Here is an 18,289-nt window from a genome sequence, read left to right as displayed (position 1 = left end):
AGACATTCTGAACATTATTTTCAAATTGTAATAGTAATTATTCATGTTATTAATGTCCTGACTATACATTGTGATCAGTTGAATGCCACTTTAGTGAATACAAGTACCAATTTCTTTCCGTAAGAGCAAAATCTGAACATTATTCCAAACTTTTGGCCGCCAGCCAAGGGAGAAAACAACTAAAGAAAAAAACAACAAAGAACTTAAAACTGAAAAAAAAAATTACAAACCGAACTGGAGACAGAGCAACAAAACACCAAAGCAGACAAACACAAAGCCATCTGCTAAAACAGACATGACTGCACATGGTGATGAAGGACCAAACACAGCCATGTGCACTCACACAACACACAAGACTAACAGAAGAGTGCATGGCAAGAGGAACGAACCCGAAGCCATGCACTCACAAAAGACGAGACATGGAGCATGAGTGTCCCGATACCAAACCAGAACAGAAATCGAACTAGGCTGAGTCAGGACCCAGACACCACGTTCCGAACATGAAAAAACAAACACAGAACATGAGTGTCATCCTGACACTATCTTGACAGCAAGCTAAGTTGTTACTAAGTTCAAGGTTAATGTTCAAAAACTGGAGTCATTATTTACTCTGTACGTACTTAAATTATGACTCTCAAGTTATGTTTTCAGTCAATCCGTTTAAGGATTTCTCAACCAAATTGTTTTTCCAGCTCTATTTACTCGTTAAATTACATTGTGAAGTCATTGTTTGCTCAAAACGCCTAAACGCTGCATACTGAAAAACGAGGAGGGTGAGAAAACATTCTTGCATCATGCTGCTTTTTAAGCGCTTTTATTCTCAACGGACAAAAAAAAAAGACTCCTGCTGCAATTAGGTCATTTTCAGGTTCAAATCTGATCCGTTCTTAAGTCACGCACACCAGCAAGGGTTTAACAGAATCCAGGGAAGGAGTCACCTGAGTGGGAGAGAATGTTTACCCAGGGGTCACAGTTCACACCTCACACAATGATGCTAAAGGATCCATCAACTCTTCCAATATTTATATTTACTTGCTTCCGATTAGCCGCACCAAGTGGTAAAGTTAATATTGGATGGAGGTAAAACATACTATGTGCACGTCACTTTAACCAATAATGAAGCATCAGAATTTTACATTATTGGAGGTCAAAGACTCCTATATCTGCTAATATTTGGATACTTTGAGATTATCGGCACCAGTTCTGTTAAAGGAGCAATATGTAACATTGACATCAAGCTTTTAAAATGGGTACTGCAGCACAAATTCAAAATATTGGATTCAAAGCTCACATGGGATGCCAGATTGAGGACACGCAACAGGAACGAGCAAACTGACAAAGGCAAGCGACGAGACTTACACTGTAAGTTGATCAGCTAATGTATACGTTTGCAATATTTTTATTGTTTGCACATTATAAACCAGCTCATGTGGATTTTTTTATAACTCTGTCAGTGTTAGCTAGATGTATTGCTGGCTTCCATGGCTGCAGCGCTCCGTGTTTGCCCGCTAACTTCTTCCAAATCTGGCAACCTGGGGTGTTGATATACTATTGGGAAATGGGCAGTGGGCGGGATCACACAGGCCAAAACTCCGGCCCGGAACGGACATTTCAAAGTAGAATATACTGGCTGTGGCATTGTTTTCTGAGAAGCCAGTATTTCAACTTCACATGTTTCCTAAATCTCTGATAACATATTATGATAATTTTATGCTTTAGTACAGTAAATATATGACATATTGCACCTTTAATGTTACTATCATCCTTGTCAAAGGATACAGGACTTTTTCTTTGTTAATTTTGAGAAAAGTGTATATAAAATAATCGTTCAATCATTAATTAAACAATAATAAAATATTAAATAATTAAAACATATTTAATTGCAGCATACATCTCATTTGCTGTTGTTAAATTATGTCATATAATATATTTACAGGAAGAAGAAGGAAAAAAAAGGAAATATCAGAAAAGTTTAAAATTGTGATTTCCAGGCCTGGAAAGGTCATTGAAATATATATTTTATATTATAGATATACATTTTTCTAGTAAAGCTTGGCTCAAAAATATTTCAGTCAGCTAGAAATTGCTCTTTGTTAGTGTAATCTCTGTAAAATTATTTTTATATTATAATTTATCACGTTATATATGCATAAATAAAAATACTATAGTAAATATAAATAAATATATAAGGTTTTGGGGAAAGATGGTCATTTCTAGGCAGGTGTGAGATTGATCAGACCACCAATATGTCCCGTTCTCCATTCATTCCCACTCAATTTTCCCAGGATTTCTGGGAAGCAGAGGTTAATTAAGACTGATGGGAACAAGCCGGGTGATGTGGGTGATTGGTGAACTTTGTTGAACCAGCCATTCCAAAGTGAGATTTATGGACAGGAATGCCATTGATGTGCACCTAAACTCACTGAGTAAATATGAGAGTGTGACGGCCCTGCTTATGAAAACCATCTGGACCTTCCCATCTTTAGTACTTCATGTGTTGGGGAGATGTAGTTTACATGCACATGAGTCAGCTGCTAATAAATACGTTTTTCCAGTTTAGCACAGTTTGGATAAATGGATAGTCATAGTATAGATAGATAGATACATACATACATACATACTAGTTCTCAACATTACTTGTCAAGATACCGTGGCTAATACCTCCAACTGTCATTGTTGAGACAAACTAGGCTTTGTTCCAAAATCTAGTCAGCACTTTAACGTGCCACATGCATCTTCCAAAGGCGAATGCTATTCCAAAAGATAGGCATCATAATTATGCTTCTAAGGTCACGTCCATACTAATTTGTTTTAGCTGAAAATGCATCGATTTTGCTACGTTTATGCCTCTAATCCACACCAGGATCGGCAATGCTCTCTAGTGGGGCATACTTTGGATAATGACAACGAATTATTGATTCAAACGTAAAAAGATTAAATGTTGCTCTGTAAAAAAAAAAAAAAAAAAAAGTCTATTCCAGATGGCGGGCAAAGCTAGAAACATTTTGATTATAAATGTAATTCATTCCATAACAAAAAAGATATAGTTAATAAAGTCAACGCTTTTTTTCACCGCAAAAAAATAAAATACAAATAATTTTCTTGCTGTCTAATTTTGTCTTGTTTTCCAGTAAAGTTATCTAAAAATTCTTAAAACAAGATCAATTTACTTGAGAAGCGAAATGACCAGATATGCACGATATTTGTCTTGTTTTCAGAGAAATCTCACAAAATTTGTAATATTTATGCTTATAGCAAGAAAAACTATTTGCCAATGAGTTAAGAAAAATTACTTGATTCAAAGGAAAAGCAAATATTGTCAAATATATATATATATATATATAAAAAACTCTAATTGATATCAATTGTAATTCAAGTCTCCTGTGCACTTCAAGTGTGCAACGATAGTTGTATGACTTGCCACCTACTGTATGTAGAGCATTCTAAATCGATCATTGATGATGTTGCATGCTGCCTATGTAGACAGACAGCAAGGCAGCTCACTAGGTTTTGGAACAGTCTGTTAAGACAGGATGCGTATGATTTCCATTTTCAAGACCTGACAGTGAACCATGAGTGTTGCTGTGTGGTGACAGTGGTGTGCAGTGTTAGCAGAGCATTTGGGTCGAGGAAGGGGGCTGATCTTGGAGAAGTGAGAATGGAGACCAAATACATTCCAAGAATTCTTCTGTTTGGCTGACGCAGAAGATGGATCTGGAGCGTAAAACTGGAATACTGAGAGATATGGTGTGAAAACTGCAGAAACACAGAAAGAGAATAAGCAGCGGAAACCAATGATAGATTAGAAAACACAAGATGACTGAAAGATTAATGTGTGGAGGAGAGGTGCAGGTATAAAAGACAGATTACTCCATTAGTGTCTCTCTCTAAAGGAGCATTAATCAAGTCACATACATACAGGCTTGGGGAGTAACGGAATACTTGTAATGGCGTTACGTAATCAGGATACAAAAAATTGTGGAACTGTAATCCGTTACAGTTGCATAAAAAGCCAACGTATTCAGATTACAGTTTTATTTGGTGAAAATTGGGATTACTAGCAGGATTACAATTTTGTATTTATTAAAAAAAGAAAGAAAAAAAAGATCCTCCTGACATAAAATGATAAAGACCGCTGCTTGCTTTAGAGTAGTGCAGATATGATCAGATGCACGCTGGAGATCTCTTCTGGTCCTCTCTCGAGACTCACGTGAATCTGGCGCCGCTTACTGTCGCATGCGCAAATAACACCTGTCTCACATCACTGTGCTCTCGAGGCAAACGTGGTCAAACCATTAAGGGCTGTTTCATCGCAATGGCCACTGGAGAAATATGATTATTTTTGTGGAAATCATGAAAATCATGTTAGCTAGGATAGCTAAAATTAGTCAGAAATGTTCCATAATTTCACCGTCCGACCGTCTGTCGATCGATTTCACGGGAGCAGGAGTAGATATGGAGAAACGACCACTCCCCCTGCGAACGGCCAATATTCCTGTACAGCAGATGCCTACTGTCGAAACTTTGTGACATCTCATTTCCATCTTAACTTCAGATGAAACTCTAAAATTGTTCTCTAGGCGCCTGGGTAGCTCAGCTAGCACTGACGCTGACTACCACCCAAATCCAGGGTGTGCTGAATGACTCCAGCCAGGTCTCCTAAGCAACCAAATTGGCCCGGTTGCTAGGGAGGGTAGAGTCACATGGGGTAATCTCCTCGTGGTCGCAATTAGTGGTTCTCGCTCTCAGTAGGGCGTGTGGTAATTTGTGCGTGGATCGCGGAGAGTAGCATGAGCCTCCACATGCTGTGAGTCTCCACGGTGTCGCGCACAACAAGCCACGTGATAAGATGCACGGATTGACTATCTCAGAAGCGGAGGCAACTGAGACATGTCCTCTGGCACCCGGTTGTTCTACATTTTAACATATTCGGTTTTCCTAATAATGAGACACTGTTCCTGTTTTTCCTGTTTTTTTCTTATATATATATATATATATAATAATAGTTACATTACTCAAACACGGTTTGTTTGCATTCAGAAGGCATGATTAAACGTCTTCGAGAACATATTTCTTTTCTCTTAACTTTATTCACATATGCGAACTTGAGGCAATCAAAAAGTAACTAAAAGTAATCTGATGACATTATTTTCTTATTGAGGTAATTGGATTAAGTTACTAATTATGTGTTTTACTAAGTAATCGGTATTTTTAACAGATTACATTTAAAAAGTAACCCTCCCAACCCTGCGTACATAATGCAACACATTCTCACTGTAGCTGTTTTGCATTTTGACGCAGCATGTTGTAAGAGATACTAAAGTTGAATCATTTGTTGAGAGAAAAACTTGAATTATTGTATTAATGATGGGTGATATTTGAAAATATTAATTTGTAATACTAATTATTTTATTTGTGAAAGAAAACGAATTAAATTCGGTATTTTTTTATTATATTATTTTCATTATTTGCCTCTTAATATAAAATGTTTTAAAAAAAAATATATATATATATATATATAATACTAGACTCAATTTAAATTAATATACATTTTATTGTGAGTGAAAAACTTGGATGAATTTTAATATATGTATTTTAATATCATTTTTTTAAATACTAGTAAGTATTCATTTGTATGAATAGTTAATTTTAATTGTGAGATAAACTATTAAAAACAGTATATTATTTGTATTTTTAAAATAAAAATAAAAAATCAATATCAAATACAATTGTTTTAATTGTTGGAGAAAAACTTTTATTTTAATTAATTTATATTTTTATTTTTTTATTATTTGTTTTTAATACTTTCTTTTTTAAATATAAAATTATTAATGCTAAGGAATGCCAAGCAACTACATACTGTAGCAACACACTAACTAAACTCAGATCATCATAGCAACCGCAAAGCAATGCCCTGGCAACTACACTCATCGTACTGGTGAGTTTTGCACGGGTGAGCATATCTAAAAAAATATAAAGATTTTGTCAATACATTTCATTTCATTAAAATAGTAAAATGATAAATAATCAGTACAGAATCATTGTTCTCCAGATTTCCACAGAATTTAAAGTTTTGTTATTTCAGCAACAAATAGAATGTTGTACTTTTAGCTCCATTTAATAATAACGCAGCAATAGTTACATAGCAACAATAATCGTACATTATTCCGCAGAATTCCTCCACAATCAGCACAAAAACACTTTCACACAGATTTCTCATGTCTCTGTCAGACTCATACACACACTTACAGCAGTGTGTAGAATTCCTCAGATTGTCCCACACTCATCTCACCTCTTCTGATCTCTCATCAAACCCTCCTTCACCAACCCAAACTACAACACATGGCTCTAGACCAGAACTAAATAGGACGTGGAAGCATGCATTCGTCAGAACAGCTTTAGTTAACGTAACTGGTGATGTTGGGTCAATTCAGGACTGGAGCTCAGACACTAGTGGTTTAATAAAGTTTGAATAATTTTGATTGAAGTGATTACATTTAACCTATGTTGATGGTGCTTCTTTTGTGTGAAACTTTTTGAGGGTTTGTATATCTTTGTGTGATGGCTTGGTGCATTTTATGCCGTCTAAACCCCAAATTGTTGGTGATGTTAGCAATAATTTCCCCTACTTGTCTGTATATCTTAAAGCACCAAATGAGTGCAGTTTTCTTTCTTGTGTTGACATATTCCCTTTTGAAACAGGAAGCTAGGGCAAGAAATGTCGAAGGGCTTGTCCCTTTTACTTCTTTAAATAGCCAATAGCCTTTACGCCCCAGTGACGAACAATGACAAAAATTTGGATATTCCATTGAGTGCAAGATGAGTCATCAAGATTTTTGGCCCATTTTCCAGGAAGAGAAAGCTAATTTTAAATGCATAATTGCATATATCTGCTAAAAGACAATTTTGTCAGCGTTTAGGAGTACTTTAGTAGATAGATGGCTTCAAAGCTATCAGTCATGAACTACAAGTTTTAATTTCACAGGGGCTTTCAAAAAGGCTCCACTGACGACACTTTGGTATATTTAAAGTATATTTGACCTTTGGCTCAAACTTTAATGCCCCCTTAACTGTTCTGTTCTCATTTCAGGTGGTGACCCCAATACGCGTGGGACAAACGTACGCCTACAGTCCTGCTTCAGATTCATCTCATGACCTCTATGATGTCCCTCCAGTTCGTCCGCAGGGAGTGAGTTTCTCTTTCAATCCTTATGTAACATACATACCCACATAGATTCCTGTATACGTGTATTTACATTCTAAACACCTGCACAGGTGTACGATATTCCGCCAAGCAAAGAGACAGGACAGCACTGCACTCCCAGATCCCAAGGCCTCTACGACACGCCCCCGTCCCAAGACCTGCGATCAAAAGGACTCTATGATATACCACTATTGGCACAAGGGGTATGCTTTGAATTTTTAATTATTTAAAATCTATTGTTATCTTGATAATTAGTGGTGTTTGCTAAGGCAATAATCTTTATGATTAATGACTATTGTTCATACTTGGGATTAGGGATTTGAAAAAAACACCTAACCCTAAGTATTACATTTGTCAGTGCAAATGGTCAGAACTGTTGAAAAAGTTTTTTTTTCTAAATGGAAAAAAGAAAACTCATGAATGTTGCCCTTGTTCTCTGTCTTGTAACAGAATGTTATTATATTCCAGAAATCAAGTAGAAAGAAAGTAATACTCTGATTTTTATTACTTTCCCCTGGTTAGTAAATTAAAGCTTAGGCTGCCAGCTATGTTGGAGTCAAACTTAGAACAGCGCTCTTAACTTTGCAAGAAGGTCAGAAATGAAATAATTGTGCTGAAGTCCATCTTATATTTCACCGCTGTTCCCGGCGCAATACGGCACAGTGCCTTGAGTTTGTTTGAAATAAACTGTTTGTACATGGAAACCTGTTATTAGTGTCAGATTTAATTAAGGTTTGAGGAAGCATGGACTCACTATTAAAGATAGATTTTAAGGTACACTGAAATCACTTACAGGCCATTGTTTATTTATTAACCGATGTGCTTTTGGCACACCCATGTACTTCCTTTACACTAGGTTTTACCCGTTAACTGCATGGCAGAATTTTCCATATCCTTTTTTAAGGTTTTGGTATGGGATCATGGAAATGCAAAAGTGGATGTATTGGACTGTCAGCAACCAATTTCACAAATCAAACTCATATCTTTTTTGGTTTTTAAATACTTTCTCCAATCCCAGCTTAATAAGCAGAGACAACTGTAAGTAAGCCATTTGTAGGTTAAACTTTCTCGAAAACTGTAAACACTGTCTCTTTGGCGCTCCTTGTTTTAGCAGCCTGTTCAGCCCTACACAACAACAATGAGTCAACCAATGCTTGAGTTGAGGGCAGGACTATCTGTTTGTTCAATTAAAGGCCCTGATATACTTCTGAAAGTTCTTCTTCATTCAGGGGTAAAAAGAAGTTTAAACAGCTAAACAACAGTACTGTATGCATTTGTGTTCTTGAGTAAAGTATGTTTTTGGCCTTAAGCGTTTTTATGCTTGTGATTGGTTTGGAGTCTAACTGCATTTTCATTCCCACAGGTGTACTCCACACCTCCACGGAGCAACATTGCACAAGATGAAGGGAATTATGACTTTCCACAGCCTTCGAAGCACAAGCAAGAGGGAATATACGATGTTCCACCAACGTCTCTCTCTAAAGCTTCCCCATGCTCCAACTACAACTTCCCACACAACTCCGAGCCTGTCTCACGAATGGGCATGATCAACAACAGCAATGGCATCTACGACGTTCCTGCAAGTCAGCTCGCCACGGGGGGATCTCGGGACTTGTACGATATCCCACGTGGAATGCCACAGTCTCACAGCAGACTCACTTCTGCTGAGAGGGATAGGAATAAGTGCGTCTACGATGTTCCTCCGACAGATGATCGGTTGCTTGGCGATGTGACCGAAGGCGTCAAACATTTGTCGTTTTCCAGTACGGAAAGTACTCGCAGCAGCATGTCCACTTCCTCTTCTTTGGCCAGTTCACCTGCAGAGGGTCGTCTGGCTTTGGATTTAGACTCGGCTGTACAAAGGTTGGGTCACCTCCAACAAAGTCTGGAGTCTTCTGTTTGTGCACTGCAAACTCTCGTTGCCTCGCCACACTGGCGAACATACAGCTTCATGAAGCGAAATGCGAATGAAGTTCGTGTTTCATTGGACCGTGTCAAGGGTACACTTGCAGAGTTTCTCATATTTGGGCGTGGAGCGGCGGCGAACGCCACTGCGCTCTCTGATCCAGGACTGCATTCCAAGTTGCGACGCCAGTTGCAGCGTCTAGAAGATTCGCAGCAGATTCTTCAACAAACACACCAGACTCTAGAAAACAATAGCTGGGCACTGAATATCCTGGAAACTGGCGCCAAGCATCAGAGCAAGAGTGACGAACTAGAACGTTTTGTAATGGTGTCGCGAACGGTGCCTGATGATGCCAAGCAGCTGGCGTCAACAATAGGGGGCAGTGCAGAGCTGCTTTTCCGAAGAGCACCAATAGAGGGCATTGTTCACCCCTTCACCTGCACTCCTACAGAGGAGGACAGTTACGGTGGCCAGACCAAACCTTTCCCTGTACCACGAGACAAGGCAAACATGAACAGCGAGAAATGCGTTAAAAGCTGGATGGAAGATTATGACTACGTTCATCTGCAGGTGAGAATCACGTTGAAGTTTTACTTCAGTGACAGAAAGATTGTTCTTGAAATAAAAGTAATTTTAATGTGTTATCAGAGGCTAAGTCGATTTGAACAAACCCCTAGACCGCAAATACGCATAACTCAGTCTGCACCGTTTGTGCTTCAGACATGAATGATTACTCAAATCATGCAGCTTGAGCTATTACTTTCTAAACGACTGGACTCTTTCTAAACGAATGCAACACCCTAGCGTTATCGCAAACCCTTTCAACATTTAAGCATGTGTAGGACATTAACTATAGATATCAACAATTCAATTTTCACTTGTTAAAGTGCTATTTCTCGATTTCAAGGATTAAATTACTACTAGTGAAATTGCAAATTTGTTACATGAGTAATTCCATTTCTAATAAAAAAACATTCATTCTTGACATAAAAAATAACATCATTACTCGAAGAAATACACATCTTGATTTCAAAAATGGAATTTCAACTAGTAAAAAACAATTCTTGATATCTGTAATTGCATTTTAACTAGCTAATTGTTGTTAATTACAGATAACAATAATAATTTCCTTATGAGCAATGCTCGTTTTACTAGTAACAATGCTCATTTTTGATATCTGTCATTTGGTTTTTACTTGTGGCTATGTTAATTTCAGATATCTATAATGTTATTGTAACAAGTAAGAAAGCTTTTTAAGACATCTTTAATCACGCTTCAATTTATTGATATCTGAAATCCATTTCCAGATATCTAAAATTAACATTTTACTAGTAATTCAATTGTTGATATCAGAAATTAATAGCTTGACTAGTAACAATGTAATTATTGATAGCAAAGATTTACATTTTTACTAGGAAGAAGTACATAGCTGAAATTTGAAATTTAAATTCAACTAGTAAGGAATTAATTGTAGATATCTGAATTGTTTTGAACAGGAGTCTATGACAGATCATTGTGAAATTCTACTAATGAAAATGCAAATATTAAAAATTTGTAAAAAATAAAAATAAAAATAATGATGTCAATTTTGATGTCAAGAAGTAGCATTTTTACAAGTGCAAATGTAATTACTGATATCAAAAATTAGCACTGTCACTAGTAGTAATTCCATTTCCTTACATCAAACATGATAAAGTCAATTCGGCTTGCCATACTGGCATCTGCCTACACCCTAACGATTTTTGATGTTGCCTACTCTATTTGAATTCCAAATCTGTCTGTCTCTTATGAAACCATTTAAAATTTACCAAAGAATTCACCAGGAAACACACTGGCGAAATCATTGCGAACACAATATGTGCAATAGGTACTTTTAAGATGGTCAAAATGGTCTGTGAATAACAAATGTAAAAACACTGTCCAACACAATATTTACAGTACACAATTACGGGACAAAATCAGGCCCTCGACACAAAAACTGTTTTATGTTGTAAAACAGTCCATCTGTTTCCATCTATCCTCTGTCCATCTGTTAATCCTAGATGCAGGGATTAGGACAGTTATCACTCACATATGAGTGTTATAATGACATGCTGTTGGGATTATAATCCTTTTGCAAAGACCAAGTGTGCACTTTAATCTTAAGCAAAAGACAGAGAGTGGATATTCAGGGTTTCTTTTTTGCATTTTCATTGATTTAATAAGACTGATGAAGACACTATAAAAAACTGACAATGAATATTTAGAAGTGATGACAGTTTTAATTATTATTACAGGGAAAAGATGAATTCGAGAGACAACAAAAGGAACTTTTGGAGAAGGAGAACATCATCAAACAGAACAAAGTACAACTTGGCCAAGAACAGGTACGAGATACATGCACACAAACACTACTTATACACCAAAGGTGTGTGCCATCAAACTTCAGTCATTAAAGGCCCAAACATACTTCACGCAAATACGCGAACGCAGATGCACCTTGCTAAGCATGTTCAATTCCACGCGTCGCTGCGTAGTGAAATGTGTCAGCAATCAATTCATAACCCAACGCAAGTACGCGCTGCATTCTGTGCATTGCCGCAAGGGGTGCTAGAGCGGATTTTCTGTTTTCAGTCAACAACTGTCATGGCGGAGCAGCAATTTGAGGAGAGTCTTGCCGAACAAGTTAGATTATACAAACATATTTACGACCCCTCGTCCCCTCTCCATTCGAATAAAACAGCGATTGAAAATGCTTGGCAAGAAATTGCAGCTTCCCTAAATTCTGATAACAACACTGTAAAGAGAAAATGGAAACAACTACGGGACCGATTTGTCCGAGCCAGGATGAAATGGAAAGGTGTCCGCATTGGAGATGCCACAACTAGCTATGGCTATCCAGTCATTTTGGACATGTTGGGATGGCTTTTTGACTTCATAAAACACCAGACCACAGAGTCAAATTTTCGTGATTCGGTTTCGTGGCGCCTAAAAAAAATCTATCGCTCCCTTGTGGTGTGAGGTTTGTAACCGCCAGAGCAACGCAAGAGCGCACGTAAAGTATGAACAACAGGAACACGCGTTGGCCAAGTGCTCCCATCTGCATTCGCGTACTTGCGTGAAGATTCTGCCTTAAGAATCAAAGAAGTTTCTAGCAATAAAGTAATCTTATTCTGTTAAAAATACAACTCAAGTAGATTTTAACTTATACAAGCACACAGCATCTGAATCGAGAAGTTGTTGACACATTGTAGAATGCAAAAAGACGGCCAAACTCAGAGAAACAAATTTCTTGACATGACCCAGGATCTCTTAGGGTCACCATATGTTCACCATATTCAAGCTATAACGACCGCACAGCTGCAGATCACAAAGATCTGGAACTTTCTTCTAGGACAACATGCATGGCAGATGGTTCCTGTTGCATGTAAACTTAAATGTTAAGCAGTTTATTCTGTGGGGTCCAAAAGTCTGAGACCACATACAAAATCTGGAAACAACGTTTTAGGATTTTGGAAACGTTGAAAAGACTGTATAATGTGGCCTATAGTGCCCAAATTCACCCTAAGATTCTGCACCATTTCAAGGTCACCAATCAAAAAAGCAGATTTGTGACATTGGCCATGTTGAATTCTTAACAGGTCAGATTTCTTTGCTTCTGTTGAAGCATGTACACATTCTCAAATCATGCTGATAACATGGATCATCAGGTTTTGCACAAACTAAGTAGTTTAAATTCAACTTTTTACTCATATTGTTATGCTGATGTTGTGAAAAAATGGTAATAGTAGTCTCAGACTTTTGGACCCCTCTGTATATCTCATGTGGATGGTGTCCAACTCAAAAGTCAAGAAGGTGTAATCCAAAAAGTCAGATATGACATTTATTTCAATGATCTTTGTAATCATTCTTCATCTTCCCTCACAGCTGAACCAGTTCAAACAGCTTGAACAGGAAGTGATCAAACCAGTAGAGAATGACATCACCAAGTGGATCACCCACCAACATTCAACAGGCTCCTCCTCCTCTTCAGACTCCTCCTCCAATTTCTCTACAGGGGGCGGAGCTCCATTGTGTTTGCGCGATCGTCAGCTGTTGGGCTTCTACGCCGACCAATGCGAGCAGAACTTTGTGACTCTTCTAAATGCAGTGGACGCTTTTTTTGGCTGCGTAAAAGCCGGACAACCTCCACGCATCTTCGTTGCACATGGCAAATTTGTCATTCTCAGCGCCCACAAGCTTGTATTTATTGGGGACACGTTGTCAAGACAGGCTTTGACGCCAGAAGTGGCGAATCGCATCATGAACTTAAGCAACGTGCTGTGTGAGATGCTAAAGACAGTCGTGGGCTCCACCAAGATGGCCGCCCTTCACTACCCCAACACGGCCGCGGTGCAGGAAATGGTAGATCGTGTGACGGACCTCTCACACTTAGCGCAACAATTTAAAGTGCAGCTCTCACAAATGGCTGGATTGTGATGTCATCATGATGTCATAAAGATTCCAACAAAGACTATCTTGTAATGTGCATATTTATATATGTCCTCATGTACAGTAGACGCATCACGGAAAGTCGTCCTCTCTTCTTCCCTGTAAATATTTGGCTCTGTTTTTGTGTAGATTTATTTTATATTATAATATTATTAATTGTATGAATAGAAATTATTTTGAGACTTGCATTTGTAGATTGAAAAGTTAACATTGCTGATTTTTTTGTGTATTAGTCACCTTATAAGTTGTCATCAGTTGCTAATTATTGCTTAGTGTTGAATTCCAGAACCTACTAAATGAAAGTAGTTGTTGTTGTTGTTGTTTTTGTACATATACTGTATTGTGAGACACATACTCTGCCGAGATTACAGTATGAACAAAGTGAAAGATTTTGGTCTTTGCTAGATAAATTGTGTTTCACTTGTTTTTGTAAAAACATCTTGGGTGAATCTCTCAAAAATCATATTGCAAAACTCACATTACAACTCGTATAATAAAACCATGCTCACAACACTCATATTTCACCCCAAAATCAAAATAAAGAAATAACAAAATAAATTGTATTAGAGTTTTTGCATTATGAAAATATTTTTATGACAATAAATACATTTTAGTAATAAAAAAAATTAATTGTAAAGTATTCATACTTTATGGTAGTATTTGTTGTGCTTCCTTTTCATTTATGTACATTTAAATAAAAATAAAAAATGAATGGTAATGAGAATTTAAATAGACCTTTGAGAATAATGGGAATTAAAAATATATATTATTGAAATTGTAAAATATTCATACATTTTGGTAGCATTTGTTGTGCTGATTTTAATTTATGCTCATCAAAAAGTACAATAGTAATGAGAATTTAATTAGACCTTTGAGAATAATGGGAAAATGTCATGCATTTATGCAATTTTTTTTATTTTTTTTATTTTTTATTTTTTTTGGTGGTGAAATGTGAATTACTCTCATATCAGTTAAAAACCTAAAAGTGTGTAATTACAACAAAATATGAAGCAAAAGCAAGTTAAATGAAAACCTTTAAAACCTACCCCAGCAAGGAGGACACTTTCCCAGGGAAATTTGCCCAGCTATTACCATAACTGAATGGCCCACCAATCCATAATTCCCAGAGTATTATCAGATGATCAGATTGGACAGAGATAATTTGGTAAAAAAAAAAAAAAGTCCTTAGATGGATGCAAAGCTTCCCAAACCACCTCATTGGCCTTGGTGACTAATACTTTCCATTCCATGCTGTAATGAAATAAGCATTTATCATCACTCATGTGGGCTAGTGGCGATGATGAGAGGCCATGCTAAGGGGATTGAAGGGTAGGTCGAGCAGGGCCTGCAGAAGAGTGCCACACCAGATTAGCATTAGCATTAACCTGCTGGACCATTGTCAGGCGCACGGTAAAAACATCACATCTGCGCAATCTAATTGAGAAGTTTTTTTATTGTGCTGTCTCATCTAAGAGTCCTTAAAAGAGTAAGTTGCTATTATTTTATATTTTAACTGTTTTTAACAGATGTATAAATCAACCAGATGGCATATGTTGAAGCATAGCCTGTGGTTAGATGAGAACATTGCTTCCTGAAGGACATTCTGCGGCTTTCTGCAGTTTCGCAAACCATTACCAATGGCACACAGGCAAATGTTTGATGGATCATTCCATGGACACTGCAGTCTGATGATAGATATGTTCATTCTACATTGCAGCAAGATTAATAAATTGGATTAAATGTGTTTACAAACAAAATAATTACTCATTCTTTACTCAACGTTGGTAACGCAAAACCCAACTTCATCCAACTAGAAAAGTAGTCCCACCTTACATAAACATTTCTACTGAAGAATTACTAAAGGCACTTAAAGGGATAGTTCACCCAAAAATCTCTCATCATTTACTCACCCTCATGCCATCCCAGATGTGTATGATTTTCTTTCTTCTGCTGAACATAAAAGAAGATTTTTAGAAGAGTATATCAGCTCTGTAGGTCCTCACAATGCAAGTGAATGGGTACCAAAATATTGAAGCTCCAAAAAGGCTGCATAAAAGTAATCCATAAGACTCCAATGGTTGAATATATACCTTCAAAAGCGATATGATAGGTGTGGGTGAGAAGATCAATATTTAAGTCTTTTTTTACTATGAATTCACCTCACTGCCAAGTAGGTGGCGATCTGCAGGAAGAATGTGAATTGCCAAAAACAAAAGAAGAATAATGTATAGTAAAAAATAATTTAAATATTGATCTGTTTCTCACCCACTCCTATCGCTTCTAAAGATATGGACTTAACCACTAGCGTCATGTGGATTAATTTTCTGCTGCCTTTATGTGCTTTTTGGACCTTCAAAGTTCTGGCCACCATTCACTTGCATTGTATGGACCTACAGAGCTGAGATATTCTTCTAGAAATCTTCGTTTGAAGAAAGAAAGTCATACACATCTGGGATGGCATGAGGGTGAGTGAATAATGAGAGAATTACAATTTTTGGGTGAACTATCCCTTTAAAGGTGCACTCAGTAAGTTTTTTGACTTACACTGATACCTAGTAGCCTGGATGCAGCATAATTCAAACATTTTCAGTTACAGATGTCTATGTAAAAATTCACATTTCACAGTCAAACATTGTTAATTGAATCCATGAGTGAAAGTGTCCAATAACAGGGCGGTTACTGATATTAAGCGAGTAGTATTTGGCTGGTCATGTGATTCTAACATGGCAGCCCCCACGAGGTGACACTCTCCATGTAGAATAAAACAGCTTTTATAAGGTTGCTGATGTGTCTGGAGTCTTCATCTCTTGAAAGTCGTCATGATTTTACACGTTTCAAAATTGCTATTCATTTCAAGGAGTACAGCTTTTTTTTAAATGAGTGGTGCAACATCTTCAAACAAGTAAATTAGTCTATTTGAAACAGCTAAATTTCACAACAACCTTGATGTTCATTGTGAAACATTGAACTGGGGCAGATTTTCAGGTGGAAAGTGGTGACCACGGACGCTTCCAACGCAGGTTGGGGGGCAGTGTGCGACAGACGCACAGCTTTCGGCACCTGGACAGGTGCGAAGAGGGAATGGCACATCAACCGCCTGTAGCTGTCACCTGTTTTCCTAGCCTTGAAGGCTTTTCAGTCCGAAATAGCGAATTATCATGTTCTGGTTCGCTCAGACAACACGACAGTTGTGGCGTACATAAACCACCAAGGCGGAATTCGTTCCCTGCCAATGCTGAGACTGACGCATCGACTCTTCCTGTTGAGCGAGCATCATCTCCTCTCCCTCCGGGCGACATATGCCCCAGGCCGTCTGAATTACGGTGCAAACTGACTGTCATGCCAAGTAGTGATGCCGGGAGAATGGAGACTTCATCCTTAGACTGTCCTGAGGATTTGAGAAATATTCAGCAAAGTGGAGATTGATCTATTTGCCTCCGCGGAGAATGCCCACTGTCCCCTCTGGTACTCCAAGACCCACGCTTCACTAGGAGTGGACACAATGGCCCACAAATGGCCTTCCCATAAAAATACGGGTTTCCCACAGTGTGCCTCCTTCACTCTGTCATATGCAAAGTCTGTGAGGACAAGGAAAAAATTCTATTGGTTGTGCTGAAGTGGCCCAGTCAGTCCTGGTTTCCAGAAATGATAGAGATTCTGGACGGCCTTCCATGGGAAATACCGCTGAGGAGGAATCTCCTCTCTCAAGCGCAGGGCACAATCTGGCATCCCCAGCCAAAGCTGTGGAACCTGCATGTGTCGCTCCTGAACGGAGCGCACTAAACGTGCCAGAACTGACTCTTCGGTTATGAACACCATTTTACAGGCTAGAATGCCATCTACGAGACACCTTTACACACTGAAATGGAATTTGTCCACTAATTAGTGCTTTTCACACAGCAAAGACCCAGTGAACTGCCCCATACCTGAAATTCGTACAAATCTTCAAGAGCGATTGGACGCAGGGCTCACTCTGTCAACGCTCAAAGTTTATGTGGTGATTATATCTGCATATCACGCACCCAAAGCCGGCACCTCTATAGGCAAACATGATTTAATCATAAAGTTCCTTAGGGGAGTGAGGTGGCTAAACCTCCCCTTGCCCGGCTACAGTCCCTTCAAGCCTCTGGACTCTGCTGGCTCTGGCCTCAGTAAAACGGGTCGGTGATTTGCAAGCACTGTCAGTCAACAATTCATGTTTGGAGTTTGAACCACATGTTTGAAAAGCCACTGTCAAACCCAGAAAAGGCTATGTGCCTAAGGTTCTAACCACACCCTTAAGAGTGCAGGTGGTACACCTTCAAGCCTTTTTCCCTCCTCCATTTAATTCGGATGAGGAACAAAATTTGTTATGCCCTGTGCGAGCGCTACATACTTATGTTGAGTGCACCCGCCAGTTCAGACTGTCTGACCAGCTCTTTGTGTACTATGGACTTTCTCACTGGATCGTTGATGCGATCACCTTGGCTTACAAGTCGTGGGGTGCGAATTGCCCAATTGGTGTTAAAGCACACTCAGCTAGAGGCATGGCCTCTTCATGGGCATGGACGAATGGTGTGTCCTTACAAGACATATGTTTTCCAGCAGGATGGTCTTCTCAAAACACATTCGCTAGGTTTTACAACCTAGAGGTAACATCTCTCTCATCGCAAGTCCTCTCTGTCTAGAGCGCTTGTTATTTCGTCGGCCAAACATATACTTATGCCCCT

At 38.3% G+C, this 18,289-nt stretch overlaps 1 protein-coding gene across 2 annotated transcripts in view; it reads left to right on the top strand.

The window, feature by feature from the left end:
- Window positions 1-14,245, top strand: part of LOC127425540 (enhancer of filamentation 1-like) — a 53,264-nt gene extending 39,019 nt beyond the window's left edge. The window contains exons 3-7 of one of the 2 annotated variants that reach the window (XM_051671648.1): window positions 7,091-7,189; window positions 7,276-7,407; window positions 8,568-9,680; window positions 11,387-11,476; window positions 13,017-14,245. In XM_051671648.1, coding sequence (XP_051527608.1) covers window positions 7,091-7,189; window positions 7,276-7,407; window positions 8,568-9,680; window positions 11,387-11,476; window positions 13,017-13,568 — 1,986 coding nt within the window. In that variant the 3' untranslated portion in view covers window positions 13,569-14,245. The remainder of the gene's footprint in view (window positions 1-7,090; window positions 7,190-7,275; window positions 7,408-8,567; window positions 9,681-11,386; window positions 11,477-13,016) is intronic. The other variant, XM_051671647.1, reaches the window with a different exon arrangement.
- Window positions 14,246-18,289: the final 4,044 nt, after the last annotated feature.

Source organism: Myxocyprinus asiaticus, chromosome 34 (assembly GCF_019703515.2).
Source record: "Myxocyprinus asiaticus isolate MX2 ecotype Aquarium Trade chromosome 34, UBuf_Myxa_2, whole genome shotgun sequence".
Classification (NCBI taxonomy): Eukaryota; Metazoa; Chordata; class Actinopteri; order Cypriniformes; family Catostomidae; genus Myxocyprinus; species Myxocyprinus asiaticus.
This window is presented reverse-complemented; position numbering and strand designations above follow the sequence as displayed.